Source organism: Palaemon carinicauda, chromosome 8, assembly GCF_036898095.1.
Source record: "Palaemon carinicauda isolate YSFRI2023 chromosome 8, ASM3689809v2, whole genome shotgun sequence".
Taxonomy (NCBI): domain Eukaryota; kingdom Metazoa; phylum Arthropoda; class Malacostraca; order Decapoda; family Palaemonidae; genus Palaemon; species Palaemon carinicauda.
In genome coordinates this window covers 167,781,039-167,793,538 of record NC_090732.1, presented here as the reverse complement: position 1 = coordinate 167,793,538, position 12,500 = coordinate 167,781,039, and the positions used below count along the sequence as shown (strand labels likewise).

At 31.8% G+C, this 12,500-nt stretch overlaps 1 protein-coding gene across 2 annotated transcripts in view; it reads right to left on the bottom strand.

The window, feature by feature from the left end:
• Nucleotides 1-12,500, bottom strand: part of LOC137646118 (prostaglandin E2 receptor EP4 subtype-like) — a 235,683-nt gene that overhangs the window by 44,311 nt on the left and 178,872 nt on the right. For both annotated transcript variants that reach the window (XM_068379320.1, XM_068379321.1), the window contains 3 exons: nucleotides 5,007-5,358; nucleotides 3,728-3,894; nucleotides 2,009-2,154 (listed from right to left, as the gene is read on the bottom strand). In XM_068379320.1, coding sequence (XP_068235421.1) covers nucleotides 2,009-2,154; nucleotides 3,728-3,894; nucleotides 5,007-5,280 — 587 coding nt within the window. In that variant the 5' untranslated portion in view covers nucleotides 5,281-5,358. The remainder of the gene's footprint in view (nucleotides 1-2,008; nucleotides 2,155-3,727; nucleotides 3,895-5,006; nucleotides 5,359-12,500) is intronic.

The window sequence follows — 12,500 nt, the reverse complement described above, 5'->3', positions numbered from 1 at the left end:
AAAAAATGGGCCATTGTCTATTTTTGGGTATTTTTTGTCTCTATGTCTGGAAAAAAAATCTCGTAAAATTCTTCGGGATTTTTTTATATATTTATTAGACTAAAACCTTAGAATTAAAAAACAGATAATCGAAAATAATTTAACAGGTGATAATTAAAATGCTTTAAATGGGTCATTGCCAATTTAGGGTATTTTTATGTCTATTTCTGAAAACATTCTCGAAAAAATTTTCGATTTTTTTTATTTGACAAAAACTTTAGAATTAAAAAACAGATATGCGAAAAAAATTAAACAGGTGACTGCAAAATTTTTACTGTATTTTAATGACGTCCATCTTGCTAATTACTCTATTTTGATAAACAATTAGTGAAATGCAGGAGGTATAAGCTCACTTGAAAAAAGTTCTATTTCATGTTTGATCAAAATATATTAATAATAGACGCAATAATGGTATTTACATCTAACCATTTAGTTTATAAATGGCACAACACAAGGTTGGGCAATACAAATAAACTAGAGACCGAATAACAATCCAAACCTTGAAATATTGGCCTCTGGAAAGTCACCCTGTGTATATCATCAGCACAAAACAAAATGATTCCTCATGAATTGAACTGTTATTCGACAATTTTTCGCAGCTTGCCTTGCAAATCTAACGATATAAATTTCGCAATATCTGCATCAACAAGGAATAAAAAGCTGAAGGGTAGTTTTTAGAAATGAGAAATCGCATATTAATAAATACAAGGAAAACATCCTGAGAAATTGTTATTGAAAAGAAGAATAAGAGAGAAAATATGCCTGTTTATTACCAGATGTTTATTGTTTATGTGTGTGATCTGGCGTTTGGAGAAAGGAATTTATTGCCGGGGAGAGAGAGAGAGAGAGAGAGAGAGAGAGAGAGAGAGAGAGAGAGAGAGAGAGAGAGAGAGAGAGAGAGAGTTACAAGGATTTTGGATGTCTCAAATACTTTTTAGTCTCAAATACTTTTTAGTCCATCCACGGAGACTCCATTTGCTCTTTGGTAGAGCGATTTAGTTTAAGCATGAAGAGAGTTCTTATAATCTTGTCAACTTATTCTTGAACTCGTTTACCGTGTTACTGTTTACTACATCCGCTGGAAATCTATTCCAAGTATTTGCTATTTTGTATGTAAAGAAGAGAGAGAGAGAGAGAGAGAGAGAGAGAGAGAGAGAGAGAGAGAGAGAGAGAGAGAGAGAGAGAGAGAGAGATCATAAAGACCAGAAAAGCAATGTCACAGGTGACACAGAAATGCCCTTTTCTACCGTCCCAGAAATTTTCTAAAATGTTAGAAATATTTTACTCTTCTGTAAAAAATAAGCATTCAGTCGGTTGTCAATAACAGCTATTCAAGCGATGCTTTAGAAACGTTTTTGCTGAGAATACATATCTGATATCGGATTCATGCGCATTCATGCACCAACTCCCTTCCGCATTTTATTGTTATGACCTCAAAACATAACTTTTTTGGCGAAGGTAAAAGGTTATTATTATTATTATTATTATTATTATTATTATTATTATTATTATTATTAGCAGCAGCAGCTAAGCTGCAACCCTAATTGGAAAAGCAGGATGCTGCACTGTTAAAAATGTGCATTATAAAAACGGTAAATGCCTGGCAACATTTATCCCAGGATTTTCACCGTTTTAAAAACAAATATACAGTATTAACGTAGATTAGTGATATTACGGTCGCCAAATCGTAAAAAAATAATGATAAAGTAAGGTAAAATTACGGTCGCCTGTATTGTACTGAAATACGGATGAGAACAGTATATATTTACGGAAAGAATCCTATTAGAATTAGGTGTTTTAACAATGTATAAGCCCACGGCCTCCCTCAGGGAAAAAATAGCCCAGTGAGGAAAGGAAAATGGAAATAAAGTACAAGAGGAGTAATGAACGATTTAAAATATAATATCTTAAGAAGAAAACCAGGATAAAAACTCAACACCAAATACAAAACCCAAAGTACTGTACTCACTTGCATCTGGAAGGCGTGACATTTCTACTGTAGAAGTACCCGTGGCAGATGCCCAGGTACCTCTCCACCGCCATTGCCGAGACGGTGAAGTGCGTCAGGATGGAGATGAAGACCATGCTGAACCCGTGGAAGTCACACATGGGCTTCTGGGGGGAAACAGAGCGGTTGTGCATTAATACACTTGCTTGAAATTTTCCCTGCATTAATTAACAAATTTTGGGTTTTTTCAATAGTTCCTATTTATTTATTTCTACTGCTAAGCTTTGGAATTCTGTGAACGCTTGTTCTGATTATATATCTCTTAGTGTTTTATATATATATATATATATATATATATATATATATATATATATATATATATATATATATATATATATATATATATATATATATATATACAGTATATATATATTTATATATATATATGTATATATATATATGAGAGAGAGAGAGAGAGAGAGAGAGAGAGAGAGAGAGAGAGAGAGAGAGAGAGAGAGAGAGAGAGAGAATAAATCATGGATGCATACATATTATGTTTGAAAATGTGTACCATCTTTACTTGCAACATTCCTCAAGATTCAAAATCATTCATGTTTCTGGTATCGTTGACGATAGACATTACGATGTCAGGTGAAATAAATCAATTGATCATCTTAAGATTGAAAATTGCATCTCATATAGCCCTTTGGAAAGGAATTTGGATAATTGTAATGAAATTCATTATGTGTGTATGCAATGAAGACTGTGTGGGTTGCGTAATATATCATTAACTCAACTTGATTCGAATTCCACATTTCATCATCTTTCCCACCATTATCCTTACATTAAGGGGTCGGTTGCATGATTCGCACTCTCCAATGTCTTCTAACAAAGACATCCTCTTCCACCAACCCTCTTCTCATGATATGGTGAAGGAATTCCACATTTCAAACTTCCATCAAATAAGAAAAAAAAATTCATAATAATCAAAATTACCTTTAATACATAATTGCCAGAAATTCTCAATCAATCAATCAATCAATCGATCACAGCTAAAATAGAATACGAGTAAGCGTCTTATATTTGCTTTCCATGTGTGAAAGTAAACAATACTTTACGTTTCTCTGTATCCTTAATTACGGAGCCTTGTTTAGTAACCGTAATGATGTAGTAAAAAATTTTGGTGTTTATATTTTGCTTATCCTTGTTCATCTCTTATTCTCAGCTATCTGCATTTTACAACATCTCGCTCTCGACAACATTTATCTTGTTTTATACATATACTAGTGTACGCGACCCGTCAAAAATGATGGCTAAATATTCAGATAGATATGCACAAACATTCACACGAATCCTCCCCCTCTCACCAGGGTATGACTACATCTCCCCCAACCCGAGGGACGGGGAGAGCTGGGTGTGACCGGATATATATATATACAGTATATATATATATATATATATATATATATATATATATATATATATATATATATATATATAATATGTGTGTATGTGTGTGTTTAGCCATAGAATTGTTCTTTATCATATATGGGAGATAGTGACGTTACATTCCTTGGAAACTTGATTCACAATTTTAATAAATGTGTGAAAACGTATTCTATGATAATAAAAGTAATAATGATAAAGAAAATAAACATTATTGCAGAAGTCGATATGCAAACAGAACTACTGTGTTAAGAAGAAGAACACCAAATGAAGAGTAAACATTTAAAGACTCACCCCTCCCACCCAATATTTGTGGCTGTAGGAGACGATGGCGGCCGGCGTTGTCAGGATCTTTCCGAAGAAGTCCGTCCATATGAGAATACATAGCAGTAGGTAGAACACAGTCCGTTGATTCTGTCTTTTGGTGCTGCAGTGCAGGTAGACCAGGGCCCATATCTGACCTGCACGTGTAAGATAATAATAATGATACAGATAATGAATATATTAAAATGCAAGCAATTTTATAATTGTTGAGTAAAAGTAAGAAATAAAGAAGAAAAGTAAGCGGGAAACTAGGATATTTTTGGAAAAATAAGTCTTGCCATATTGTTTCCTGTGTCGGTAAACTCAGGCCAATACCTGGCAAACAGATAGCAAATTAGATAAATGTTGATAATAATAAGCGCAATTTTTATCCATACATTTGCGACCTCAACAGAATGTTCTGAGTAACGCGAATAGTCTACGGGAAATTATCTCCACGTTTAGACTTGATTATCTGTATAATTGCAGTGCTGAAATTTGGTGCAAAGTTAAGAAATATCCGTATCATCCTTAAGGCAAGAGGGACTTGCCGTCTGAATACTCTCTAATATTTCCGTAATTGCCATGTCATGGTACACTAAACATCATAATAATAAAAAATATATATACCAAATTTTATATTGCTTCGGAAATTCCACAATTAGAAAGGAAACAAAGCAAAAATATAATAACTAACTGTACCCTAGCAATAACTGTAATAATAATCAGACTTTTAAATAGATAGATATATTCCGACCCATACCACAGCACGAAAACACTAATAGCAGGTTATATTGCCACCCCTCCCCTCCCCCCCCCCCCAAGAAAAAAACATTCGTCTGGTCATTGACATTTACAGGACTGGAATGATTTATGTGTGTGTGCAAGAGTTGTACTAAGGACATAAAAGGTGGCTTGAGACTTTAACAGACTTGGTGCTATGGGTCTCAACTTTCGAAGCTCTATTTTTGATACTGAAAATTATATAAAGTTAAAGTTCGATAAAATTAGTATAAATCAGATGAACAATTGCAGTTCAGCCTCATATAAATTGGATTCAATAATAATGAATAAAGATTTAATTTTTGATAAGTACATAATTTTTCATTGGGACTGCCTGACAAGATATATATATATATATATATATATATATATATATATATATATATATATATATATATATATATATATATATATATGTATATATATATATATGTATATATATATGAGAGAGAGAGAGAGAGAGAGAGAGAGAGAGAGAGAGACTTACCAACTGTCCCCGTTAACCCTAACAATATGGGTGAAACGATGGTGGCACCACGGTGTTCTGTAATATCTGTGCAATTAGCGGCTCCTTCACAGACAACATCAGGAGCTCCACTAGCCGTTGTAGACAGAACCGTTGCTATGGTGGTCAGAAAAGGATCCGCTCCCGAGGCGTTGGCAGAATGGACCCCTTTGCAAATTGGAGCGTTCAGATCCAACACAGGGATTTCGGGCACGCTCGGAGACACCGTCGTCTCTGTGACTTGCGTGGATAGCATTTTGCTAAAGGTGTTCTGAAGATTCTAGGAAATAATCAGGAGTCTGAGGTATATACAACAGCTGCAGAGAAGTATGTCCTGAAATGTAAAGAAGAATAATCCGTCAATATTTATAATCAAGATATACTCATAAGCTGAAAAATATATTGCTCATTAAAAAGATTAGAAAATTGTAATAAGTAAAACGTAAGTCCTGGAAATAGGTTTGTATCAAAATAGTCATATCCTTCTTTATCTGTTAGTTTGTTGGGGGTGGGGGGATGCATTTCTGTTCTTCTTCAATTTTCTGTATATGTACATACACGGACTGCGGAGGTGTACTGCATGTCCACACTTCTACGAGTAAGACTATATATATATATATATATATATATATATATATATATATATATATATATATATATATATATATATATATATATATATATTATATACTGTATATTGTGTGTGTATGTTTTTGTGTTGGTGTGTGTGTGGTACGATCGTTTGTGTATTTACTAAGGGAAAGAATATCTTGGCCAATAAATTCATAGTTTTCTCTCAGTTCTATGAGAATGCTTTATCATTATCAACAACAATAATGATAATAATAATAATAATAATAATAATAATAATAATGATAATAATAATGATAATAACAGTTAGGAAAAGATTAGCGTAATTCATGGTAGGAATATTAAAAATGTTGATATTTCATTGAGTTTTAAATATTTTTATTAGTTATCAGTTCCTAAAGTAACTTTAATACATGTGATGTAATTAATTTGTTTTAAAGAAACAATGCAGAGTATTTTGTTCTTGCTCTTAAAGCGTTTTAGGTTTACAAGAAATTCTGAAAACGTATTAATTAAATTAGTGTAGATTTTTTGCATCTGAATAAGATATATGTTGATTATTTTCAACATTTCCTATCTCGGTGGTCAGCCTTAATTACATATCTCATATTAAATAAACTATTTCTCATATAATCTAGACATTGTAAATCCTTAAATATTATCTTTTAAGTAACAGAAGGTTATATTTTACTATTCGTGCGTAGAGAACCGCTTTAGATATAATTTCTTGGTTTTAGTAAGAGTAACAACGGCACTAAAACATTATGTTTGGTCCACTTAATTCTTTCATACCCTTTATGTAACACTGCGTGGTCTTATGATTACAGAGCATTATTATGCGTAACAGACTAGTTACATCATAACTGGCAATTATTAGGAACTTTTACTCATGAAACCTTACGGTATTCGTAAAATTACATAATCGAAATTTTAACTCAACGCAAGCGACGTTGAATTTCTTCTGCTTTTGAGATTGTAAAAACATTCAGTACTATTACCCTTTTCTTTATTATTATTATCATTTTGCAATTTGAGTGTTGTCATTGTCGCATCTCTATTCCAGTTGAATTAAAGGATACCGAAATAAAAGTTTAGGATGATCTATTTGAAAAAGCAGCTTCAGACAGAATAATTACCTCTGCCAACGAAGTTGAAAGGAGATTATGTTTTACCCCTTTGTTGTGTGTTTGTGTGTGTGTTTGTTAATGAACACCTTCCTGGTGACAATTTTAATCGTAGATTAATGAAACTTGCAAGGATTAACTCATATGTAAAAAGCTGGAAATGATAAAATTATGGAAGGGCAAGGTCAAAGGCCAAGGTCACAGTCAAGCAAAATATCCAATTCACGTAATCAGCCATAAGTCTGGACGTCGTTATCACAGAGACTTCAAACTTGGTTCATATCTGAGTGTATAAAAATCCACGCCAATTAATACATGTTAAGTTCAAAGGTCAAGGTCGAGCAAAAGGTCGACAAATATGCTGCCGCAGCGGAGGTCAGCGCTCTTCTGAGTGCCCCTCTGGTTCTCAATGTTTTTCGAAGAAAGGAATTGAAAAAAAAAGTTCAAGACTATTTTTTTACGTGTAGAAAAAACAGATATAACAGACAACCACCAGTGAACACGATCTTACTATAATCGTGATATAAGAATGCGGTTACAAATTCAAGTAGGTCAGATTGTGCTTGCTGTATCACCAGCAAATATTACTAACTTGGTCCCCCTCCCCTTTTCGTGCTTGGATACAAATGGAGCGTAGGCACCGTTTAAATATGTACAGTATATTATTATTATTATTATTATTATTATTATTATTATTATTATTATTATTATTATTAGTCATAGCTGCAACCCTAGTTGGAAAAATAGCCCTGTGAGTGAAGGAAACATGGAAATAAATAAACTACGAGAAGTAATGAACAATAAAAATAGAAAATATTAAAGAACAGTCACAGCATTAAAATAGGTCTTGCGTACATAAACTATAAAAAGACTCATGTCAACCTGTTCAAGATAAAAACATTCGCTGCAAGTACTGCATACTCTGTCTCTTGGACATTGTGAAGTGTTGGGAGCGAGGGGGGGGGGGTGCTGCAATGTTTACTGGGGCTTTTTTTTTTATTTATGAGAATGCTTTCAGATCGATTCATTGTGTTAGTGCTGATGCTAACATTTGGATATGTTTATAAATTCGCCAAGATTATGACCGGACTTAGCCACAGGTTAAAACAATTAACTAATTGATATAAGACATGAAATATTCCTTGAATTTATTCCGAGATAAAACTGAAATATGAATGAAAACGAATAGCAGGTTTGAACACGTACTGGTTTTTTAAATAAGGTAGGAGGATTATATATTTATTATGATGACCATCAATATTGAATTTGGGTACGAATTATATACCTAAAGAAGAATTCATATTATTAATAAACAAAGCATTGTTCAGAGAACACCGATGCAAAGATATCATTCAGAATAGTCGGTTCTTGCCAAAGTAATAAAAAAGTTGTTCTTAGCTTGAGGATTTTTTTTCTTCACCCATACTACTTGGGAAATAACTTTTTATGAGCCTTGCTAATGAAAAGCTCTTTCCCAAAGAAGCTGATATTGCTAAAAGTACCAAAGCTATATTGATCATTTTTCGTAAGGTGATCAGTGTACACACACACACACACACCCACCCACACACACACACACACACACACACATATATATATATATATATATATATATATATATATATATATATATATATATGTTCGTTACATATTACTATTAATATTCTCCGTTCTTGTAGTCTTGAGCTTATAGCATCTTGCTTTTCAAACTATTGCTGTAGCTCAGCTAGTAATAATGATGATAATAATAAAAGATACAGAAAACAAACAATTTATTTTCATTGAAATAATTGATAATGCGAGTATCAAATTTAATTCGAATTTCCTAAGTGAACGACTGTGCCCAAAGGTGCATTATTATTATTATTATTATTATTATTATTATTATTATTATTATTATTATTATTATTATTATTATTATTATTATTATTATTACTTGCTAAGCTACAACCCTAGTTGGAAAAGCAGAATGCTATAAACCCAAGGGCTCCAACAGGGAAAGTAGCCCCGTGAGGAAAGGAAATAAGGAAAATTAGAATATTTCAAGAACAGTAACATTAAAATAAATCTATGTGCGCGTGTACATATGTTTAACAAATGAGAAGGCTTAAACGACATATTGCTAAAAAAAATTGGAAGAAGATCTATTGCAAGTCAATGAAAAACATTGTCTATTTTGTTCTACGAGACTGTGAGCTAAGCAAGCAAGCACTGAAATATTGGGCGTATTTTGTTTGCCCAAAAGTGAGAGAATGTTTGCATGCACGCGTGAGGAAAACATGATGGAGGCAAATGATACTGTCATAGGTCAGAGTAAGACCACCATCATAGAGAAAATAATCGTTGCTGTTGTCTTTGTTTGTTGAATGTCCTCTGACACGACATGTCGTAATTGCTCCGTTCATTACAGTGGTTGTGTGAGGTGTGAGGTGACAGGGGAAGAGGACAGCAATTTTGTTTCTTGTTTATGTCATGTTGATTAAACAACTGGGAAGAAAAATACAAAAATACATATATAATCGATTTGGGAATATATTATGGAAGATATCTAATGTGTAGTATTTCAATTATCATTCACAACATTTTTATTAATGTAATTGAATGTCATGTTGATTAAACAACTGGGAAGAAAAATACACAAATAATCGATTTGGGAATATATTATTGAAGATATCTAATATGTGTAGTATTCCAATTATCATTCACAACATATTTATTAATTTGATTAAATGCCATGTTGACTAAACGACTGAGAAGAAAACTACATATATAATCGATTTGGGAATATGATATGGAAGATATCTAATACGTGCATTATTTAAATTATCATTCAAGTTTTTCGTTCTCCATATTTCCTGACCAGAATTTCTTTTCCAATAAAAATGAGAAAAACCTGGGCACCAAATACACTCCAGAAATTTCTTGCAAGCTTCGTTTCACAAATCCAGGGGAGTTCGAAGTGATTGAATTAAAATTGATTGCTCAAATTAATTGTGTTGCATAACGAAAATGTATAATCAACGAGGGTTAGAAACATATAGCGAATACCGATTACACACACACATGAACACACCACACACATGAACACACACACACATATATATATAAATATATATATATATATATATATATATATATATATATATATATATATATATATATATATATATATATATATATGTATACAAACATACATACATTTATATACATATAAATATAGTAAATACCAAGTACCAAGCGCTTTCGTGTATTACGTACACTTTTTCGGGTACAAAGTACTTTGTACCGCGAAGAAGTGTACATAATACACGAAAGCGCTTAGTACCTTGTCTTTCACTTTCCTGTTTCCTGTGGATTTTCTATTAAGATATTTGTCGCGTGCAGTTTTATTACTGATTATATATATGAATATATATATATATATATATATATATATATATATATATATGTGTGTGTGTGTGTGTGTATTTATATGTGTGTATATAAATAAATATATATATATATATATATATATATATATATATATATATATATATATATATATATATATACATACACATAAATATATATATATATATATATATATATATATATATATATATATATATATATATATATATATATATACATAAATAAAAAAAAAATATATATATATATATATATATATATATATATATATATATATATATATATATATATATATATTTATATTTATGTGTGTGAGTGTGTGTGTGTGTACTTGCAAATACGTGTGTATTCCTCTGTGCTTCAGTGTTTTAGTTACCAGATAAAAATAATATATCTTGAAACCCACACCGAGACGAACACTTAAATGTAGACTAGAACTCGCGCAACAGTTACAGCGAAAAGCTACGAACATTTAACTTTCTCAGAATATACTGAAATAGAAATACAATCCTCAATGAACTCATCATCATTTCAAAATCCTACGTAAGAATAAACTATCATTTATTTGATCCTGGTTTCAATATCCTATGATGGCTAATCACTTCCTAGTAAATGCAAAGTGTGCTTTTCCCCTTTGGAAGGACATTACAAATATCTTCTATACCTCGCATCCCTTACCGTAGGCTCAAAAGAATTTACATCCGGGTAACAGTGGAGACAAGTCACATCTTCGAGGAATTTTTTAGCAATTTAATAATCGGGGATTGAGTCGCTATTGTCTTTTCTCCTTGTACTAATCTAAGCGGCCATGTACTCCAGCATGTAATGTTGTATTCCATCCGTCTCATTTCGTTACGCAAGGTTTTTTTGATAGCCCGAATCAGACTCATGGCTTCGCCTGCCAGTTCAGTTACCCAAGACGCGGACTTGTTGGTATTCTGGAATTTTCGGGGGTCCAGAGGAAATTTAGGTTAAGGAATGCTTGTTTTTGGGGCCGATTGATGCGATGAGTAAGAGGAGCATGAGGCAAAGTATTATCATTATTATTATTATTATTATTATTATTATTATTATTATCGTCTAAGGCTCTAAGCTATATCAGTCGATGAGTAACTGGAGTATAGGGCAAATTATTATTATTATTATTGTTATTATTATTATTATTATTATTAGTAGTAGTAGTAGTAGTATTATTATCATCTAAGCCACACCCCTAGTTGAAAAACCTGGATGCTATAAGCCCAAGGGTTCCAACAGAGAAAAATAACCAATGAGGAAAGGAAATAAGAGAAGTAATGAACAATTAAAATAAAATACTTTAGTAGCAATAACAACGTTAAAATAAGGCTTTCAAATATAGCATAAACTATTAAAAGAGACTTATGTCAGCTTGTTCAACATAAAAACATTCGCTGCAAGTTTGAACTTTTGAATAAGCCTTTTTATTTCGATTGAAAACTCCTGAATCACATAGCGATTGTAAAAAGGAAAGTCATAGTAGCCCTATTGACTTAAGCAGTGGATTTATATACGTGGTAGCTAGTCAACTATGGAAAAATCTTGCTGATAATATGTTCTGGGGCTATTTACTTTTGAAGGAGAAAATGGGACAAGGATGTGTCCACGTGTAAATACGCTGATAAAAAAAAAAAAAAAAAAAAAAAAAAAAAACAACATACGGTGTTATACAAGATGGATAATTAGATTTCCTGGCCCTTTTGTCAAACCCAAGATCTACATATATTAGGGCAAACCACAGTGAATGAGATACACGAAAATAATTGCATATAAAACTTTATTTCAGGAACGATACGCAATTCTTCGAAGCAAATTCACTATCAAAGATCAGTTACATGCCAATAGAGGCTATTTCAGTATATATTTGTAAAAAAAAAAAAAAAGAAAAAAAAATTGTCTTATTAAATAAAAATTTGTTAGACAAATAAATGATTTTGATGTTTAATAAATAGGAAATTCAGGGAATTCAGTTTATAAATGTAGTCAGTGGTCACATTAGATTGCTTTTAGATTAGTTTGTATTAATGCTTATGCTGTGTTTGGCTAATCAACATTCGAAGGAAATTTGAAGTATAAAAAACATTGTTACTTATTAGGATGGTCAATAAATAATATTTATAAGAATGCCATCTTGAACAAGAATTTTTTTTTTTGTTAAGGGAAGGCTCTCATGGATAAAAATGCTTATTAAAAAAGATGCAATAAAAGAATTGTAGTAAGAAACTTAATAAAAAGGATCTGTTATGCAGTAGGCCTATCCCCATGAGAATTCCTGAAACTAACTACGCAAAAAAGATTCCTAATTTATATGAAAAAAAAAAAAAATTGAAAGGTT